General features: G+C 37.0%; 1 protein-coding gene across 2 annotated transcripts in view; it reads right to left on the bottom strand.

Annotated features, from left to right (window-relative positions):
- Positions 1-22,910, bottom strand: part of sugct (succinyl-CoA:glutarate-CoA transferase) — a 204,487-nt gene that overhangs the window by 19,780 nt on the left and 161,797 nt on the right. For both annotated transcript variants that reach the window (XM_088919040.1, XM_088919042.1), the window contains exon 13: positions 19,272-19,335. In XM_088919040.1, the coding sequence (XP_088775166.1) occupies positions 19,272-19,335 (64 nt within the window). The remainder of the gene's footprint in view (positions 1-19,271; positions 19,336-22,910) is intronic.

Raw genomic sequence — 22,910 nt, 5'->3', positions numbered from 1 at the left:
AAAAGCAGTGCGCATTTAAAAATCTCTACAACTCAAGAAGAGTTTTGCAGTTTTTACAGAAGGATGGCTATGGCAGAAAAGCACAGAGTTTCAGGAATACAAATGTAATAAAAAAATGTGTGTAGCATTATGTTCCCTACACAAAAGCTGTTTTTCTATTACTCTATTATTACTTCTCTTACTATAGGTACATTTACCTTTATATACCATCTACAGAACGTTGAATAGATATATAATCAGAACATATATACTGTATATTGAGACCTACTGAAGTTTTATAATCTTATGCAGCGTGGCCCTTGAATGTATTTTTCATACAAATTTGTAGTCCTGATTCACATCTTCTTAAAGACATTTAGATGCATCAAATCTTCTGATAGTCCATGTAATTCCAGATAGCCAAGATTTAATCATTACTGATAAAATTGCTGCATCCTTTAAACTAGATGAATCAGCATCAGGAGAAACTAATGATCTAGAAAATATTACCACTGGGGAAAATGCTTGATATTTGCTCCCTGATTCTGCTAGCCAGTTTAAGTCTTCCATATTTTTACATGACTTGACAGTAGCAGTAAATGAGAGTATTAAAAGGGTAAAGATGATACGGAAATAGTTCCAACTTTAGTTTAAAATGTTAAGACTAGAACTCTTAGTAGGGCCCATACTCAACTCAGGGCCCATTGATTTTAAGATTTTCCCATTCTTTCAAATTGAATATTTCAGTTGTTTTCTTTATTGATCAACTCCTGTTAAACTGAAAAGGTTAGGATTAACCGTCTCTTTCCAGAGCCCAGAATAGGAAACTTCATTTCTTCATCTCAGCTCAAGATAAAAACAGTCTATTATTTTCTAAATAAAAAAAAAGGTTTTCGTGACAGCAAAAATCACTGGAAGGCGTTGGTGTTATTTCAAATGCGTGGTACAAAAAAAGAGGTTTTAGTACTCTAACAGAGACGATCAGTTATACTTTCTCATTATTGCAAGGTATTTGGAAATTCAAACAAAAAAACAGGTCCTGCCTTTAACTTCTATCATCACTTGGAAAATAAATACAGTGTCTACATAGTCTCCATATACACATAGGTATGAGAGGGTGGATCAAAATTATCCTAGAATAAGGTAGGTAAAATAATACTACCCACGTCACCTTCAGGCCTTCCATAAGAAGAAAACTGATGTTCTCTTAATAGCCTGCTCTGTGGAAGGTCCCACTCATCTGGTAGTGTGGCACTGAGGACCCACACACATCAACCCCTTGTTATAGAGTACCTGCACCCTGTTTGCTGAAACCCCCCACCATAAATCTGGGGGATTGTGAAACTAGGCTGAGGCCGAACCAGTCGTGGTATAAAAACCTTCCCACCCTGACTTGGTATGCTTTGCCTCACTGGTTTCCCCTGTAAATCTAATTATAAGTGACAGGAGAGCTGCTCTTCGTTCTCCCTTTTAACTTTAACCGTAAAGGACAGCTAACAGTGCTTTACCCTTTTAACCCAATGGGACAGTAATCCACTTCTCTTACGTCCTATCAGAAATACAGCCTAGTCTAACCCTACACTAGTCTGACTCCATGACTAGCCAATAAGACCTGTGCTCAAAACCTTTTTACATATAGTCGACTGAAGTCAGCTGCAGCAGATCCTACTCTACTTGTCTTATGCAAATGCCTGCACTTATTTTCTCTCTGACTGGTCTCTGAGCTACACATCCACAGCACAAATCAATACGGACAGCTCAGAGAAACAGTTGCTCCATTACAGCATACTAATCAGATGTTACACCTCCCTGAATGTGATTTTCAGCAGATGATGAACATGCCTGTAACATCTGACGGATTTTCCAAAGCCAAATAAACACAACTGCTTTAGCGCACATTATCTTGCAAATAAAAAATAAATGGTATTAATACTAATACCTAGCTAGATAACAAAAATAGGTAGTTTGTAGCCAGTTGTATATGTACTGCAAGTACAGTATTTTTAGAAAACACCACCCAGTTGTGATTGGGTACATCTTTATATATAATGACAAAATATGAACTGCAAGTATTTTTCAAAGTTGAAATGTAAAAATTCTGCTGTTGTTTAACTAAACACAATACAAAGTTTATACACCCACAAGATAATTTTATTTCAAGAGCTTGTTGTTTTAAGTAGTTCAAATTAAAATGATCAGATTTCAGCTTTAATTCATTTTAGTTCTCTTGAGAAAAAGGAGAAAGGTACAGTATGATCCTGGCAGATGTATTTTCTTCGAAATGTGTGCCTTTTTTCTAACTGAAGGCAAAGATAACATCAGTTTTTGCAAGCCACTGAGAAATTGAAAAAAAACTCAGGGACCATACAGATGTTTTAAGGATGGTGAAGAGGAGTGAGATAAAAATCAATGGGGCAAATTCCTTGCACTTTTACAATACAGTTTCAGGAAATTAAAGAGATGTAAAACATGTTTTTATATTTTGAATAACTATAAAGTTTATATGGTTTTCAGGAAGTTTTTAGTGTAACATGTTAAATATTACTGATTTTGTAATATGAAATCTGTCAGTATAACCATAGTATTTTTATTTTAATTGCATACGTAATTTTAACATATATATATTTTAATATTGTTATTTACACTCTTTGCTGTGAGGCTTACCCGAAATAGTTACAGTAACTATTGAATTTCTGTGCAAAACTCATAAATCAGCAATTTACTCAAAGCCTCCTGTTGCATTTTCTATTATTATATTTTTTATATTTATATTAGAATTTTTTATGTTTTATAACAGAAATATTGTGTATTTCTATTATTATTTTGACTGTGATTACCACAACTTAATTTGCAAAAGATCAAAAACTAGATCATAACAATTCAAGAAATACTAGAAACTATGGATAAAGTGCTGTAAAAGCTAATCCATTACATTAATCCAAAAGAATTGACTTTTTATTAGACGTAATCTAACTTTATCATTATTAATCTAAATCCATCCATTTTCTAACTCCTTTATCCAATACAGGATCGTAGGGGAGCTGGAGCCTATCGTAGCAGGCAACACACCCAAGATAGGCTATATCCTGGATGGGACATTAATCCATCGCAGAGCAGACACACAGACACAGACGCTCACACACTCATATCTAGGGGCAGTTTTCCAAGAAGCCAATTAACCTAATGGCGTGTCCTTGGACTTGTGAAGGAAACCAGGGCACCGAGAAGAAATGGAAAGAACCTACAAACTCAACGGAGATTGCACCCCAGGTCTGGAATTGAACCAAGGGCCCTGGCTCTGCAAGGCAGCAGTATTAACCACACTTACACACTCATACATGCCCATGAATGCTCCTTTTTGCACAACAATGTACAGCTCTATTAGAATAAATCATTAACTTATAACAAAATGTCTAGAATTTCAGTTGAAGTATACAGTATTTCTATTCTAAGGGAGAGAAAATATTGTTACAAAAGGGGTGTTAAGAACACTGTGAAAATATGGGATTGACCGAGTGCTTATCAACTAATCAATTTGCAAGTCATTTCTCCAGAATATACCTGAGCAGTTTGTATAATTAGAGGCACATGAATTCTTTGTTCTCTGGCACAGCTTTAGTGAAAAGAATAATAACAATCCAGGATCACTAGGTTAGACAAATACTTATTAATGACAACAATGCAAAAACTACAATACATACAATGAAACATACAACACACAAGTTACTATATTTACAGAATGTACAAACAAGGCATATCAGAGGCCTAACCTCCTAATCACCCAGAAAACCCCTAGACTTCTACTAAGTATGAAACTCTTAATGCCTACAGGCCAAATAAGAGATAAGCTGCCTTTCTAAATAAATGTGATACAAACTGCAGTTAATCTCTCTCTCTGCACCCTGGATCCCACAAAATAAATGGGAGCCTATCTCACTATACAGAAAATGCATCCTAACTTAGCAGGAAATATGTTTCTGAGGTATCTTTACCCAGGAAACCGAACTCTCTAAAAAAAACCCAGAATAGCAAACTCTCTCTGGTTTTGTTTGGATGATCATGAAGTAGGCATGACAATGGTTTCACTCTTCCAAGTGTCACAAACTTGACCTAAAATCTTCTCAGTCACCTAAATCTGTAACAATATTGAATGAAAAATGTAGAACAGTATATCACATTTGCACGGCAATGTAACTATGTACTTGGTATTCTCAAGAACATAGTAGCAACACTTTCTAGTTTGGAAAGTTTCAATGAGTTTTATAGTTCCTGGTAGCGTGGTTGAAAAGGAATAACACTGTGGAATAACACATATTAGTAACCTTACCCATCTATTTACTAAGATGAAACAGTTTCCAACTCTTATAAATTACCGGTTTCCCCCACTTAAAATCACTTGTGTTTTTATTGTGTTTGAAACTTATGTCAAACTGCATTTTTACTAAAAGTCTTTTATTCAATCAAACTAATTTTGGAAGTATGGCCCAGCAGAAGGTCATGAGCTCTAATTTCATGACAAGTTCTTTATTTTAAGTATCACTTTGCAGACATGTGCAAAACTGTAAATATAATCCCTAGCAATTTCCTCCTCTCTTTCACAAATGGGAGGTGTCTCATGTATCAACAGGCTTTTCTGAGAAACAAGTCAGACAGATGATAGCTACACAATTTACCTCACAGAAAACCCTTTTTAAGATAACAGTACTGAAAAGATACTCATCTTGTAGTGTCAGTTCATAACAGCATGCTGTGATCCCAGCATAGATGTTCTGAACAGATATGCACTAAGCTGGATTTCAAATTTAAAAAAATAAAAAAACAGCAGGTGAAATGTTTCAATATGTAAATGTCAGCAAGACAGTCACAGAAACGATGTTTAGAAAATTGCATGTGTCTACTGTAGAGAACAGACATGCATTAAGAGTTAACAGCCCTAAAGGTCATTAAGTTAAATCTTTATACTTAGATCAAAAAGGTAACTAATATAAGACTTAACCCCTTTGGTGTCAAACACAGATATTATATTTTAATTAGCATTTCTTAATTGTGTTACTGATTTAGTTTCATCACATATTTAATGTGTCTTATATTATGCTATAACTTCATAATAATGCAAAAGTCAAAATATTTACAGCTTAATATGTTATCTAGCTCCACACATTATAAAATAAACACCTTACAACTTTGCTTTGTAAATAATTAAGACAAGTATTGTGGTTGCAATGATTTTATAACATAGATATAATGACCATCCCTTCTCGATGAACATGCTTGCCCAAAGGTGCTGGGTTCCTTGAAAAAGCTGCCAAGCAATGTTGTTAAAACCAATTCCTTGGGAACTTAAATGTGGGAAAGCACAGCTGCCTGAATGTGCAGCAGGAGAAAACAGCCAGAGATATTTGCACTTGTAGTCAGAATTACAAAGACCCACCTCCCCAGGATGACTAAGCACCTGTTGTATATACTGTATCTATCTGAGCTGACTTCACACAGTCCACTGAACACTTCAAGTCCTTCTCTGGAGACCAGGAGCAAAGGGCGACTTCAGGTCACCACAGGCTGCCTGCACACTTCCAATAACAAATCTTTTTGAATTCTGTGAGCGTAAGCCTACCTGAGATGATTCAGAAATGAGAGGCTGACAGTGTTGTTTCATCCAGCCTTTAGACATACCTTTTACAGTTTTTCAACAAATCCAAGTGTTCGTAAACGTATCCTTGTCATCTGTGATCATAAATTTATCCTGGTGGTGACATCTTATTTTCACCTGATCATTGGGGGAGTCACATGGCACTGTACTCTTAAATATTTTTCTTAAATATGCCATAGTTGAAGTGTTTTTTATTTTCCTTTATTCATTGATTTAGGAAACCCACACAAAAACAGAGAGAAAATACACCTCCAAACCAAAAGCACCCCAGAAATTGAACCCAGGGCCCCAGTGCAGCAAGGCAGCAACACTTTAAGATTTTAAAATATAGGACAAACCCTTATACTCAAACTACAAAATTTCCAAACTGCAAACACCATTTCTAAGTTTAACTTTAAATAAGTTCTTTACACTTTTTTGCATAATCTATATTATATACATATTATTTTGGAATTTAAATTATTTTTTAAATATGTACTGAAGCAATTGTAATGAAATACAATTTCATCAATTAATAAGTTATATGCTTTTGTAAAGAATTGGATTGAAAACTAATCACTCACATTACTCATATTATTATGTTATTCAATGTTATGACCAAGATCATATTATGTATTTTTAATAGTCGTATGTATTGCTTTATGATTCGATTGTATTTTGAACCTTTTCTAGGTTAGTAATAATAAGTAAGTAGTTGTCAGTTAATAATAAATAATTTATTAAGTGAAGGTGCATGTGTAAATTTGAATACCCGGTTTGGTCACAAGTAGTTTGCTTATTATGTACACTACTATAAGGGAGATATTAATATAATAGAAAACAATGTGCTTGTATATTGAGAATTTCTTTTTAAAAATATCTCATCCTAATATTTGTTAAAATATTAATTACAGAAATTATATAAAACAAATATCTATCATAATTATTTATTTAGCTGATGTTTTACCCAACATGTTTGTATTTGCATAAAAAGATGTACAGTGTATGCAGTAAGGATGGTAATTCTAATCTTAAAATAATATCAATCATATCTTAGACATACAGCATTGTGGCATGACACTTATTGTTAGGAAATATGTTTCCGTCAGTGTAGTATACATTTACACCTTGTGATGATTTGCAATTGAATCTCAGGAAATACTGTATGTTTTTGATCAGCATAATTCACCGAAAGTATTCCTATATTTAATATACTGTATATATTTAAAAATCCAAAAATATAACACAACAAAATAAAAATCACATATACTGTACTGTAAAATTTGCAGATTATACAAAAAACAAAACTAAAACATAGCACAGTTAAAAAGTGAAATTAAATCCCATTTCAGATAAACTACTTATTCATGTTAATAAACTGTGTACTGTATTTTATGTATGGCAACAATACAATGTGAGTCATATAACACCAACATGGTTACAGAAGGAGAACATAAAACTTCATACAAAACATGATTTACACTTTAAAAGCTAAAGTTTTTTTATCTAAATATAAATAATAATGGCACATTTGGACTGGGCATTGTAATCAACATGCATAATGTTTGGCACATAAATCATCATTGAATAATTATGAAATTAATTTCAGGCAATATGTAGTGCACATACAGTATTAATGCCAGTACTCCCACCCTGTTTTCTTTCTTAATTTTCTAGAGAAAATTCACCACTGCACATCAACTGTAATGACTGGATTTGACCGTTTCACACGAAAGCAGTGTTATTTTTCTTTTGCTGACTGAGTCATATTGCCAACAGCTGTAGAAAAATATAAATAATAATTTTATTGATCTAGAAACGCAGTGGAATTGAGTCACTGATGAAAACCTTTTAGACTTCTAAAGGAAAACACCCGTTGCTGTGAATTAGAAAAGGAAGGAGAGTAAGACTACTGCAGCACTTACTGTGGTTTAAATATATCATAATTATGAAATAACCAATGATAATCCACTCATAATTAAATCCCTACATGTTTTAAAGTTGGAAGTGATTTTTATTCTTTTTTTTTGCAGCTAATTTAATCCGAAAGTAAAATATAATTAAAAATATTCTAATGAAGTTCAGCCATGCAATATCATAAATATCCTTTTCAAGCACCTTTGCGATTTTGGGGGCAGATGTTAGTCATGAAGGTGGCTCCTACTGTAGGTTGCATACCTCTCAGGGAAAGAGGTCAGTGGTTGCTGCTATCGTATTGTACTGTACTGTATGCCTGACCTGGGCATCTTCTTAAAACAAATCTGAACTAACACAGTGCTGTCCTTAGCTACCTCTATTTGAAATAGAAAAGCAATCACAAGCCACTTCCCACCACTACCATACACTACTACCACGTTATTATACGGACTCTCCTTTCTAAGAGTTACACTTTTATGTTCTAATAGATTCAGAACACTTGCATTTAATTGGGATTCTCAGGCAGAATCCTTTTCCCAATTCCCTTGTTAAATGTTTGAAAGGTTTTTTGAGGCTTTCTGGTGACTTAAAGGGGATTTAGAGGTCTTGGCAACTTGCCACAATACTGCTAGCATTTTAGTATTTTTGTTCTATACAACATTCATAGAATGCAATGAATTTACATCTTGTTTCACTCACATTTTGAGATTTATTTGATTTAAGAGTAAAATAAACCATCACAGATTATCATCATGCAGTGCTCAAGAATGAGTGAAATACAAACCTGACAAAACGTTATTTGGGAAGAAATTGTACTTGACTAAAGGTTCAATATTTTCTCATGCAAGAGAGATGAAAATATGTCAATAATGAATAGCAATATTTAAGAGATGAAATCATTGAACTGCGCAGAGCAATTGAACGAGTCAAAGAATATATTGTTCCAATCGTACTGCTGAAACTGGAATATCTGACATGGTGAAGAAGTAAAAACACTGAAAACCCTGTCATGGAAGTTATCTATAAGAAAACATTTTTAAAAGATGTCATCTTATGTCTTTACTGTTTGGTCCCCTTAGAATATCAAAAGCCAGATCTTGCTCAGCGCATGTACTGACGTTTCAAAAACCTGTCAATTGTTGAATTGTTCTATTTTGTAGATAAACAAATTTGAAAAGACCTTCACAATCTCTCTTGTTAACATACTCAAAACAATTGGCTAAATGTTCAACAACATACACACACCCATAGCAACAATTTCTAAGAGTTAAGAATTGTTTTTACCATGATAAAATAAGTAGGGCTGTAGTCTTGTAGTGCTTTTATGCTATACAATTAGACACATCAGCTGTTCGCAGTTACAGATATTTGTTACATTTTCTTTCATGATGAATCTGTATAGTTAAAAGCTACTAATGTGCTACTGATAGCAAAAAAATAACTGACATACATTTCTGTCTATCCAAAACCATGTAAGTTGCTTTATAGCTATAGCTGTTGATGTATTGTTTTCTCCCTATTTTATGTTGCCTGCCTTTGAATGATGTTACTTTTTGTTTATCATCCCAATTGCCTGCAGTCTTGAGAGTTTAATCCAGGTATCAGTTGATATAATTACATTACACTACATTTTTGGGTGGTTATGCTGTTGGATACATTTTCCCTGATCAGTTGCAAATTTGGCCATTGATGTCTTCAGTAGCTGGTGACTGCTGTAGCTCATTCAGGTTGGGAGGTCTGATGTCAGAAGAAAACATTTCTTGTGTGCAACCCAAGATAATGATTCCAGCTTTTGGTTTTGTTTTCCTGAGGCTTTTTCTCAGTCTTAAAGGGGAGCTTAATGTTTGTATTAACCTGGTTTTTCCTTTGTTTTGCTGTTCTCTTTCTTGTGACCATTTACATCCCCAGACCCATGTTTAATGTTACCTTTCCTACGGATAAAATAACATGAGGTTTACAGAGGTACAGAACGACCATACTGATGGCAGCAGGGGAGTGGACTGGAAGGCAAGCTTACTGATCACTAGTGTCTTCTGTTACTGATTAGTACCGACCATTAAGAGCTATGTTAATCCTCAGGCAGGCACCAAAGCCCACCTTCTTTGTACCAGGATTACAAAATGTAGAGAAACAGATGTCTTGGTTAGGCGTGTCTGAACGCACTGTTTCAAACCTCGAAGGTCGATGGTAGAATGCTGTGTTTCATCACATGAAATAATAATTAGCTATTCCAGACTGGAGGGTTACAAAGGGCAAAACAATAAATTTAAATAAAATAATTGGCAATGACATTTGTTAGAAAAGCAGAGTTTTATTGTAGTACCCTCAGTAACCCCCAACACCTGCATAACCAGCACTAATTTATTTCTTTAAAACCCTGTATTTTTGCTGTCCTTTCTGAGTCAGAAGGATCTGTTTTTGTGGCTCATGTTGTCACTTTGGAGACATAATAACAAAGGCGGGGCACTGATTTACGTAACACTGGAACACTGATATCCCACCAAACCAAAATAACAGATTTTTTTTTCTTATAAAGAGGCCTGGGAAACAATCTGAGGTAAATAGCATGTGCTTGCAGCTTACCTTCAGAGAACATAATTTAAAGGCCGTGTCACTGGTGTTCCATTACAGATGGAAAGATAGGAAACTTCCCAGAGTACACCCACTTGTTTATACTTATGTCAGCTATTGCAGTTCCATGGAAGAGATTATCCATGTTTTCTTTGGGTGAAACCTGCCAGGACAACTGATTTTGCAGTTGATGCTCTAAAAATCCTTCTGTTCTTAGAAACGTTTTCTTTTTGCATTCCTACCCACCCACTCTTTCTAACAGGTAAGTCCACCCTTTAATTGATATTTGTGAGGCAGCCCATAGTGAAGTAGAGGGTGATGTTATTACCATCAGGTGTGGTATACTGCCTCAGGTGTATTTCAAGGCACAGTAGGGGCCTCCTGTTACTCCAATACGGGTATACATTCTATAAATAATGACTGTAGTGCCGAAATAATGATGAAACTAATTTTAACAGATTCCCTTAGAAACCATGGAAACACATACTGTAGCTATATGAGGTAGTTTTTAGTTACTACAGGCCTTTGTGTTGTGCTACTTGTCAAGGCTGTTGAAGAGACACAAGGACCATAGTATAGCTAATGCCCATCATTTCTATCTGTAAAAATAACCTTCTTCACTGTAGCTATGACCATTTTCTCCACTTGACAAAAATGGTTTATTTTGAACTAGCAGAAGAATTCCAATTTGAAAATATTAAGGTTGTTATATCCATATGAAATGTTAAAAACCAAACTTTCATATACATTCATAGTTATTTGTCATAATGGTGAATTTTCAGTTAAAAGAAACATGTCAAAGTGTGGCATGGTGGTGTGGCAGTTAGTGCCACTGTCCCATAGCTTCTGGGCTCAAAGTCGAGCTGGGGGGGCTGTTCGTGTGGAGCTTCTACTGTATGTTCTTCCTGTGTTTGTGAGGGGGTTTGGTTTTCTTGCTGGGGAGGTTAATTAGTGTCTCTTAATCGTATCTATGAGTATGCCCTGTAAAAAGCTGGTATCCCATCCTGGATGTAGCCCGGCCCTGTGCCCTATGTTGCTCACCAAAAAACCCCAGAGGATGAAGAGGCTATGGACAGTTGAATGAATAGACAGAAGAAGCATGCTGGTCCATGGCTAAAATGAAAAAAAAAACAGTGTATAGTCCTGCACTGCTATTAGTAGCTATTAGTGGCAGACTTGTGTGTCCTGCTTAGCAGCTTTCGTTTTTTTCTGGCAATCATGAAGGACAATTCGTCCCACCAACATCCCTCCAGTGCCAAGTTCTATTAGTTTAAATAATGGAGTTTATTTTGGGAATTAACTCACAATACGTTATTTTACACACTCATTAATGAGGCTTTTTTCACAAGCAGCAGCCAAAAACATTTCCAGAACTTTTCTTTGCCAAGTGATCCAAAGCTGAAAGTACAAACCAACTCAATTAGAGTAACTGTTGCACAGCACTCATCTGGTATTGTCAAATGCTAACTTTAAGTGAGGATTTTTAACCATTGCTGCATTTTCTGTGGATATTTTTTCTCAATGCAATTAGTAATTCATTTTCAAAACAGCAAAAGAGGAGATGACACTTGCCATGTTGTGCAACTAATGATTGTCCTTCTGCAGTTTGCATTCATCTCCTTACTCAGCAGCCATTTTAAGCGACTCTTACTGAATGTAAGATTACACAATATTTCAAAATCTTTTCTCCACACCAGCTAATGACCAAAATCTGTCTATTGTTCAAAGGAATTCCTGTATGACCCTATCTCTTGTTTTCTCTTAAAACATAATGGAAACATTCCAAAACACAGCACATTTTGCTGCTGTCCAGAAAAGTGCTGCTAATCGTCAGGGAGATAAGAGTATTTATTCAATACTTTGTCAAGAAAAAATCTAATTATTACATACCTTTTTTAAATTAATTAAATGCATTTAATACTTGAGAAGTTAAGAAGACTTCAGTTTCTTTTCATGTATGAGTTTTGTGACCTTCACTTTCAAAGCTGCATCTTCTCAAAATAATTAATCCATTTAAACAGCACTTTAAGAAAACTGAATTCTAAATAAACAGATATAAAGTATAACTGTACAGCATGGAAAACTTTACATTGTAACACACTGTTATAGAAGAGTTTCATGTGGATTCTATGTGAATCAGCTCCTACAATTGCATAATTGAATAATTGACTTTATACAACTGAACTCTACAACAAAATAGCAATTTTGAAATGGGACTTCTTTACTAAATTACACAGTAGAGACAGAAGTGTAAAGAAGAATCTGCATTTTCCTTCATTATCTCAATAGCAGAAGCTGTATAGCTAATGGCTACAATTCAGAGGCAAAATGTAATATCATTAATTAATTAAATGAATTGGATGATTTACTGAATTACATTTACAGGCCTAAAATCAGATATGGATAAGACTACTATAGTAAGTCACTTGCTAAGAAATAAATAAAAGTAACTAGAATCATTCAATCACAAATCATGGTAGACAGTACAACTTTTTAGCATGTTTACAGTGTTTCAAGCATGAATCGGCACATAAATCTCTGCACACAGTATACAGACACAATATACTGTAATTGTAAGGAAGAATTTAAAGTGAACAGTTTAATTCAAAATGTCATCAACAGCTTTTTACCATATATGTACTGTGTGCTTTTTCCATTAGTATTCAAAGAAAAAGGGAAAACAGGGAGTAGCATGGTGAGCACAGTGGAGCACTGAGCTTTTCCAGCACTGAGCCCTGGGCTCTATTCTTGGGGTACTATCTGGGTGGAGTTTGCATGTGCTCCCCATATCCATTAGGGTTTTCACTGGGTGCTCTGGTTTCTTCCCACAGCCCAGAGACACACATTATTTGGCTTCTGGGAAAACTAATCCTGGTGTGAGTGTGTGCATGTTTGTGTCTGCCCTGTGAGGAACTGATGTCCACATCCAGGGTGTATCCTGCTTTGAGCCCACTGCTTGCTGAGATATAGTCCCATATCAGATCCTATGTCACCCTAAATTGGATGAAGCAGTTAAAAAAATGGATGGCTAGATGGAACAAATAGGAACAGGCTAGCAATTAAGAAATGATCATCATTGCAAGGGGCAAAAAGACAGACAGTGTCCATAGCATTTTGTTACTGACTGCTAACTCCGTGGCATCAAGATAGGCAGACCAAAAAGAAACCACTGACCCTTTCTATAAAAAGAAAGAGAAGGTGTCAGTCCTGAAAAAACAGATGTTAACGGTAGCAATAGAAGAACAGATTTCAGATAAGATTTTTCATCAAATAATTTGCCTCCAGAATTGAGGTCAGATGTAACCATGGGACCTCAGTGTTTATCCAGAACAGCCTCTGAAACTTGTTTCACAGCTTCTTGTCGGTAGGAATTGAAAGGCTGCGTTTCAAAGGAGGAACAAAAAATGTTAAACCACTGGGGGTGGAAATAAAAACAGCTGAGTTTAGCTTCAAACAAGTTCAGTTATGAATCTGGGTTATTTCTTCACAGCCTAGCACAAGTCACAGTAATTTCATTCATGTAAGAGTGTTCCCCAGTGCTGACACTTATTGCAATATGTTTTATGGTCCCCCTGATCCTAAGAATAGGTCTATATTTCCAAATGGGCTGGGTTTGCCTGTAAACCAACAGTCACTGAAGTTGAGACTGCTGTTGGTGCCCAGTGATCCCACTTCAGGCCCTACAGCCATATCACCCTGCAACTCACAACTGGCAAGCCACTAAAGCTAAGCAGCTGAGCCTGGTCAGTACCTGGATGGGAGACCTCCTGGGAAAAACTAAGGTTGCTGCTGGAAGAGGTGTTAGTGGGGCCAGCAGGGGGCGCTCACCCTGCGGTCTGTGTGGGTCCTAATGCCCCAGTAAAGTGACAGGGACACTATACTGCAAACAGGCGCCGTCCTTCGCATGAGACGTAAAACCGAGGTCCTGACTCTCGGACTCTTTCAATGTGGTCATTAAAAATTCCAGGGCGTTTCTCGAAAAGAGTAGGGGTGTAACCCCGGCGTCCTGGCCAAATTTCCCATTGGCCCTTACCAATCATGGCCTCCTAATAATCCCCATCTATGAATTGGCTTCATTACTCTGCTCTCCTCCCCACTGATAGCTGATGTGTGGTGAGCGTTCTGGCACACTATGGCTGCCGTCGCATCATCCAGGTGGATGCTGCACATTGGTGGTGGTGGAGTCCCCATTACCTGTAAAGTGCTTTGAGTGGAGTGTCCAGAAAAGCGTTTTATAAGTGTAAGCAATTATTATAATTATAATTATTACAGCTGCTGCTGATCTACAATAGCCAAAATGAACTCCCTTAGACTGTCTGCTGTCAACAGTCTACTTGGGACTAAATGAATGCAGGGGTTACAAACAAGCTAAAAAGAACCACCAGTTTGCAAAGGCCTCTGTTCGCTTAACATCAGTATGAACAAGCATATTCCTTCTCCTGGCAGGGCAACATGCACATAATAAAGAAATAGTCCAGCTGTATGCACTGAATATATACCCTTCTCTGCTGACAAAGCATCTGCACCCAATTTCAAAAGCTGTATTTCCACCACACCTCTCATGACCAGTGACCAGGTTAAAGCAAGCGAGAATCAGTGGGCCTCGTAGTTCAGCTCTTTGCTTTTAACACACTCCTATAATACTGCACTTAAAAGAGATGGACACCAATTGTCCAGGCATAAAGATCCTTATAATCCAGGTCACCACCCTGTACTTCCAGAAAAACTGGTCAACAGACCTCCACATCCATCTCTGGTAGTGGTGACGAGAGCCTCTCTTCCCACATCTCTGGAAACTTCTGGAACGTTTTTGTCCAATGGGTCATACCCTCATTCTTGAACTGGCTTCTCTTCACAAAAGGCTTGACTTCGGTTCTCTTCAGTCCTTCCTGCTTCACCTGCTCTCAGGTAGCCTTCAGGTCTCCTATGGTTTCATTTAGTTTAGTCTTGAACTCACTGAGCTGTATCTCTCTTTTGAGTCTCAGATGCTTCTTTGTCCTTTATCTTTTCCTGTGCCTTGCTCAGCTGCTTTTTCAATAAAGTCAACTCCTTCCTCTGTTTCTCAGCTTCCAGTTTGGACATTTCTAACTGGCTCTGGAGGTCGGCCATCTTTGCGCACCACACCTGCTCCGCTTGTTGCAGTTTCATGAAGAACTTTCAGGGCTTCCCCTTCTCCAGCCAGAAGTCTTGTTCTGCATCTACACCTGCTGTCGTGTGCTATCATTCTCTGGAGATGTGCTTCGCTCAGACTGTAGCTGTAACGAAGCGTTCTTACAGGACCCTATGCGGACAACACAATCCGGGGAGGAGTGAGGAAAACACGGGGAAAAAGGCATGCAAGGGGCTGGAAGGAAAACAGGGGGCGTGTCCATGGTGCGCTGGTGTTCGGGGAGGGTGTGGCCGAGGCAAACAGTCCAAAGGAGTCTGAGGCAAATCCATGAGAGGCAATAGTCCAAGACCGGGTGATCCATCCTGACGACGACGAACAAAGTTAAAAGCCAGAGCGGGATCCGGAGGAGGGACAGGGGAAAAAAAGGGGGGTCACGGGACTAGAAGCTCCCTAATCCCGGACTCAGAAGGTCAGGACGCTGTGATGAAGCCTGTGCCGTCGAGTCACTCCTGGACTCGCGGATAGGCGGGCTTCCGAGCGTCCATCTTCCAAAGCTGAGCCCAGATTGGCAGGAACATCTGGCTTTTATAGGACAGGGGGCAGGAACCGGAGGCAGGTGCAGGAGATCAGTTGAAAACAAGGAAGGGCTGGAGTGTCCTTAAGAGGAGGGGGTTACAAGCGTGACAGTGGCTCATTATTTAGTTGTGAAGCCTGTTGCACAGCCTTCTTTAGGCTGCCATTGACTATCTCCATAATTATCTTCAGCAACATTTTTCACAACTGGAAAACTCTTCCTTTATTATTTTTACCTCAATAAATGCAACATTATATTTCACATGTGACATAAATTGAACTTTGGAAAGACTGGTCATTAGTAAAAGAAACGCAATTAAGTAAGAATACTCTATTTCACATCCAAAATAATTCCAAACAAGGATGTGAATCTTTGACTCCAACATCTTTGTAATGCCACGTATGATAATTATTATAAGAATTATTATAAATGTATCATTTGAATAAGAAACCTTGTTGAATTTTGTACATTATAAAACTCATTCAGTTTCTTCTTACTTGTATCCACAGGCTTAATTTAGAAACGGTTATCTTATGTACTGTATGTAAGAAATGCTTACAGTCAAAAAAAAGGTTAACAAAGAAATATGTGTTTTTTTTCACTGATAATACAAAATTCGGTAATGAAAAAACTACAGTGCCTTGCGAAAGTATTCGGCCCCCTTGAACTTTTCAACCTTTTGCCACATTTCAGGCTTCAAACATAAAGATATAAATTTTTTATTTTATGTGAAGAATCACCAACAAGTGGGACACAATTGTGAAGTGGAACGAAATCTATTGGATTTTTGAAACTTTTTTAACTAATAAAAAAATGAAAAGTGGGGCGTGCAAAATTATTCGGCCCCCTTGCGTTAATACTTTGTAGAGCCACCTTTTGCTGCGATTACAGCTGCAAGTCACTTGGGGTATGTCTCTATCAGTTTTGCACATCGAGAGACTGAAATTCTTGCCCATTCTTCCTTGCAAAACAGCTCGAGCTCAGTGAGGTTGGATGGAGAGCGTTTGTGAACAGCAGTTTTCAGCTCTTTCCACAGATTCTCGATTGGATTCAGGTCTGGACTTTGACTTGGCCATTCAAACACCTGGATACGTTTATTTGTGAACCATTCCTTTGTAGATTTTCCTGTATGTTTGGGATCATTGTCTTGTTGGAAGATAAATCTCCGTCCCAGTTTCAGGTCTTTTGCAGACTCCAACAGGTTTTCATCCAGAATGGTCCTGTATTTGGCTGCATCCATCTTCCCCTCAATTTTAACCATCTTCCCTGTCCCTGCTGAAGAAAAGCAGGCCCAAACCATGATGCTGCCACCACCATGTTTGACAGTGGGGATGGTGTGTTGAGGGTGATGAGCTGTGTTGCTTTTACGCCAAACATATCGTTTTGCATTGTGGCCAAAAAGTTCGATTTTGGTTTCATCTGACCAGAGCACCTTCTTCCACATGTTTGGGGTGTCTCCCAGGTGGCTTGTGGCAAACTTTAGACGAGACTTTTTATGGATATCTTTGAGAAATGGCTTTCTTCTTGCCACTCTTCCATAAAGGCCAGATTTGTGCAGTGTAAGACTGATTGTTGTCCTATGGACAGACTCTCCCACCTCAGCTGTAGTTCTCTGCAGTTCATCCAGAGTGATCATGGGCCTCTTGGCTGCATCTCTGATCAGTCTTCTCCTTGTCTGAGCTGAAAGTTTAGAGGGACGGCCAGGTCTTGGTAGATTTTCAGTGGTCTGATACTCCTTCCATTTCAAGATGATCGCTTGCACAGTGCTCCTTGGGATGTTTGAAGCTTGGGAAATCTTTTTGTATCCAAATCCGGCTTTAAACTTCTCCACAACAGTATTACGGACCTGCCTGGTGTGTTCCTTGGTCTTCATGATGCTCTCTGCGCTTTCAACAGAACCTTGAGACTATCACAGAGCAGGTGCATTTATACAGAGACTTGATTACACACAGGTGGATTCTATTTATCACCATCAGTCATTTAGGACAACACTGGATCATTCAGAGATCCTCGCTGAACTTCTGGAGTGAGTTTGCTGCACTGAAAGTAAAGGGGCCGAATAATTTTGCACGCCCCACTTTTCATTTTTTTATTAGTTAAAAAAGTTTCAAAAATCCAATAGATTTCGTTCCACTTCACAATTGTGTCCCACTTGTTGGTGATTCTTCACATAAAATAAAAAATTTATATCTTTATGTTTGAAGCCTGAAATGTGGCAAAAGGTTGAAAAGTTCAAGGGGGCCGAATACTTTCGCAAGGCACTGTAGATGTCAAGATGCTGTCATCCTCCACCATTCCTTTTATTTGTGAAGTTTTCATTTAGTCAGGAGGAGCACACAGAATTGCAGAAAAATCCCACAGTGTCACTCTTGAACTTGGTGAACTTCAGAACAAAACTGAAGTGTCAAAGATGAAAGATGACTTTTGCTAGGAACAGAGAGAATCTTGGTGTAAAAGCTGAACCAATTTCTGGATTACATCCAGTCTCTAACTTAGATGGTATTCATAGTTTTTGAAGAAAACAAGGAAACACTGCAATCTTTATTTTATTAAAGACTTATTTTTTTCTAAATTAAAGTGACTATTATATTACTGTACACAAGTACATTTCTGAGTATAATTACAAGTTTGTTAAGAAAAAAAAACAAAACTCAAAGCAATGTGTTTCCTCTTTGCAACCCTTTACTAAATCTGTTTGCTATTTCATTCATAATACACCAGAGACAAGCGGCATGTTTTTCTGTTCTGAAAAAGTTCCTATTTGTACTTCCAGGTTTTAATTTGTCATAGTACTGCATATCATATTATACTGTGTTTTATGACTTCCTGATTTACTTTTTAGTAAATCCATTAAAAGCCGTAAGGTAAATTTGCTTTACACTGAAAGTGTGTGTTAATAGGGACTAAAAACCAGAGCAATATCCAGACAAACACAAGTTGCTGTGTGAGATAATTGAAGAACTTCCATATTTTATTATTGTTTACTGGTGGCTTTGATCTCATTAAATACAAGGTGTATTATAAGTAGGATACCAAGGTAAAATATATGTAATTCTTTTCAATTGCTGAAAGAATTCTGAAAAACTATAAATAAGTGCGGTTTTTAAAAATAATGATTCTTTGTATGTTCTTTTTGAAGTGGAATGAAAGGAACCTTGGAAAACCACAAAATGAACAAATTCTAGGAAACTGATACACCATTCACCACTGTCCATCAAGATAAGTTTGCAAACATTTTTTCAATTAAAGTGTTATAGAAAAATAAAACACACTTTATTATTTCAATTAGACAGCTCCTAGCTCCTTCCAGTCAGGAATTTCTTAGAGAAAAGGTCATGATAGGACAACTACTGTACTTCATCAATGGCTTTTGTCTGCAAGAACAGCAACTTTCCCACAAAAAAAGACAAGTTTGCAAATTAAATATCAAGGGAATTTCACAAAAAGTGTGACATACACTGATATTTTGCAAGGAGATATTACTAACTGACCTGGTACAGCTATCTTTCCAGCTGATGGGTGGTTCATTTCCATAATGAGATCATTGTGGATAACCTGCAAAGAAAGACATAAAATGTGATATCAAAGAAAATACTTTCATTCAAAGTTTCCATGAAAGACCTTCAGAGTCTTATTAACTTTGATTATTTTAGCTTTGCCGAAACTGACAAAGTGTTTATAACAATGAGCAGGAAGGATGGGTGAAGCAGGAGAAATAACACTCTTGGCCACTCCACCCCAGAGACTAACAACATCTGTCTCATGCTTCCCATAAAAACTACACAGATTCAAGGTCACCTTGTGTTCATGTTACCATTCCAGTTTTACGATGCCATATTACATGATGATTTAAATATCACATCCCGGCAAAGACTTTACTGTTAAATAGCATAGAGAAAGTTTCCAATTGCTGCTGATTTGTGTAAAAGTACCAGAAAGCATATTTCATCTTATTGACTGAGATTAAAGTGCTGTTCAAATTAAAGTTTAATTCATGCCAGAGAGGGGGAGAAAGGGGTGCAGCAGCCTGTAAATGAATGGAAAGATTAAAAATACAAAGTTTAGTTAAAGTTAAGAGCTGAGGAATTGCATAAACCGACTTGAAGGGAATTTTTGGTGTGATGTCTCTCTGGTATAGAAGGATTTGCATATCTCTGCAAGGACACAGACAGAAATCAACGGTCCTGGAATTTGTCATCCAGACTTCCATCTCTTTAGCCCCATCTCAACCCATTGTCACTTTTGCTTAACACCGCCTCATCCCACACTTTATGCCTCATATGTCTGCTCCCTCCTTCTCTCCACACACCTGAATAAGGCTCTATCTTTACACCTTCCAGTATATAAAAAACCACGACTTGCTCCTATGCTTCTGATAAACAGTATACCACAAATGTCTTCAATAAATTAACTTTTACATTCACTTTATCAAGAGTAAGAATAAAATTGGACGTCTTTGTACATACTGTAGGCGGCACAGTAGTGTCGTGGTTAGCTTTGCTGTCTTGTAGTACTGGAGCTCTGGGTTCAATTTCTGGGGTGTTATCTATGTGGAGCTGTGGCGTACCTACTGTATGTGGAGTACATTCTTTCCAATCAGTTAATTTATTTTATTAAAATATACAATTAATAACTTATGAAGAGTTTACACAGCCATGTTTGCATGGGTGTACTGGTTTCCTCTCAGAGTCCAAAGCCATACTGGTAGGTTAATTGGCTTCTGAGAAAATAGACTGGTGAGTATATGTGTGTCTGTGTCTGTGCCCGTGTGTTTACCCTGTGGTGGATTGGAGTCCCAAACAGGCTGTACCCTGTCTTACACCTGCAGCTTGCTGGGATAGGCTCCAGCTCCACTGTGACCCTTCACTGGATAGAACTGGATAGATGATAACTGTACATGTGGTGCATGAGTACATCAGATAAAAACTATAAGAAATTAATTTGTATCTGATTAATTTCACACAAATTAATCCTATATCCAGGAGGTCAACAGCATAGACTAGAATACTTTGTGAATACTTATGAAAGTTTTGTGTGCTAACAATACGGAGCAGTACGGTGGCTCTGTGGCTAAGGATCTGCACGTGTGTCTGGAAGGCTGTCGGTTCGTATCCCGCAGCTGGCAGAGGAATCCTACTCTGTTGGGCCCCTGAGCAAGGCCCTTAACCCCAACTACTCCAGGGGTGCTATATAAATGGCTGACCCTGCGCTCTGACCCCAAGCTTCTCTCCCTGTCTGTGTGCCTCATGGAGAACAAGTTGGGGTATGTGAAAAGACAAATTCCTAATTCCTAATACAAGAAATTGTATATGGCCAATAAAGTGATTTTATATTCACTACTGTTTGAGAATAAATTATCACTGTGAAATCTAATAAAGATTTTTTTTCAGTTTTTGTGTTTTTTTTTTGTTGTTGCTCTTCTTATTGTTGTTCTTTCACTTTTATCTGTCCTAAGGTCCTTTGACACACTGTAGGCACTTGCTTTCTATTACTAATATATTACTAAGAATATCCCTTCAGTCCACACACATTTCTTTGCCAGACCAGGAAAGAAACACCCACTAATAATTAATATTAATAAAACTGAACATTCCTCTTGGAACATAACTGCTTTACTGCTTAAATCTATGGCAACAATGTGTCAAAAACCCACAGGCACAATCCAAAGCTGAAGCAAATCACAGACGCAAGAAGCATGACACCAGTACCTTAGCACATCTCAATGTACAACACGTGGTGAGATCAGAGCCAATTCATGTGACATGGAGAAAAAACGATTTCATTTTCATTTTTATTTCCTTAAATAAACTAGAGAACCCTTACTTCCATCAGATACATGAAAAATGGCCAATTAGTGCAAATGATATCTGAAGCACTATTTCATTGAACTGAATTCATTCTTCTCAATTTCTCAACAAAACCTCGGAAACGTTGAGGTGAACTCTCCATAAGCTTTTAATCCTACTTACAATTGCTAACAGAAATCAACAAAGGAAATGTAACCACTACATTTGATATACAAATATCCCCTTAGATATAGTGCATGCCAAAAACCAAAATCTGAACCAGAACAAATAATGTAATTTTCAAAGATAGGATCCTGGAAAAAAATATTGGTTCTGGTCAAGCAGGTCACATACTGTACAGTATCTGATCATTATTAACAATATTAGTTTATTAATAATAAATAATAATTTCAGACTTCTTGTATTGTGTTCAGGGTCAAATGTTCTCCTCCGGTTTTCATAGCCTTCTATTCTTATTAAAACACTTATTTATGAGACATGATGTTTCAGATGTCAATAACTTTGCGAACAAATGACACAGAGACTTTAAATTAAACCTCAGGCATTTTGAAGATCACGATTTGTGAACATTTTCACAAATTTCATTTAAACAACATCTAGTACCTGGTTGCATTTTTAGAAACCTTAGTTTGAATAAAGTAAATCCCAGATGTACGCGAGTTCATGAAGCTACTGTAAGTACGTTAAATACCTGACCATATAAAGTAGAATAACACAAACCCATTGGGTTCAACCTCTCTTTAATTTGTGAAACTCTTTCTGTTTTTTCTGTTTTTACTCAGATAAGAATAAACTGCATATGAAATTCTTTTGACAGGAGGAAAGATTATCTGTGCCCAGTAGCTTAATTACCAAAGCACAGTATGCTTTATTTTTTATGCATCAGTTGAAGCATTCTGAAGTCTCTCAAAAACTTTTAACAAATGTGTGTAATAATGTACAGCACGATGGGCAACTGATTGTTGTAATTTTTTAAAGAAAATAAAAAATAAGAAACAATAACGTGTTCCTAATAATCTTTGTCGAACTGAGTAATGTTGTTTTTGTAAAATAGCCCCACTCTATTTTATCTTTAATTTAATAATAAAAATACTGTAATACGCAGTTTAAAATTAATAAAGGTGTAATCAACTTAAATTCTGTAATTGGAAAAAAATATTTCCGTCAACATTAACCAGGATTCAAAACCAGTCATTTTCTGGCGACAGCTCAAATGTTCTACACGCCATGTTAAGCTTTCAGTGCTCTACCTGGTGGTTTTACAAAGTAGTTCACTCCAACAAATGAATATTTTTTAAAAACGTGCAGCGCGCGCGCACTGCA

Source organism: Atractosteus spatula, chromosome 6 (genome assembly GCF_055471065.1).
Source record: "Atractosteus spatula isolate fAtrSpa1 chromosome 6, fAtrSpa1.hap1, whole genome shotgun sequence".
Classification (NCBI taxonomy): domain Eukaryota; kingdom Metazoa; phylum Chordata; class Actinopteri; order Semionotiformes; family Lepisosteidae; genus Atractosteus; species Atractosteus spatula.
The sequence above is the reverse complement of the archived record's forward strand: the minus strand, read 5'-3'. Positions and strand labels throughout refer to the sequence as shown.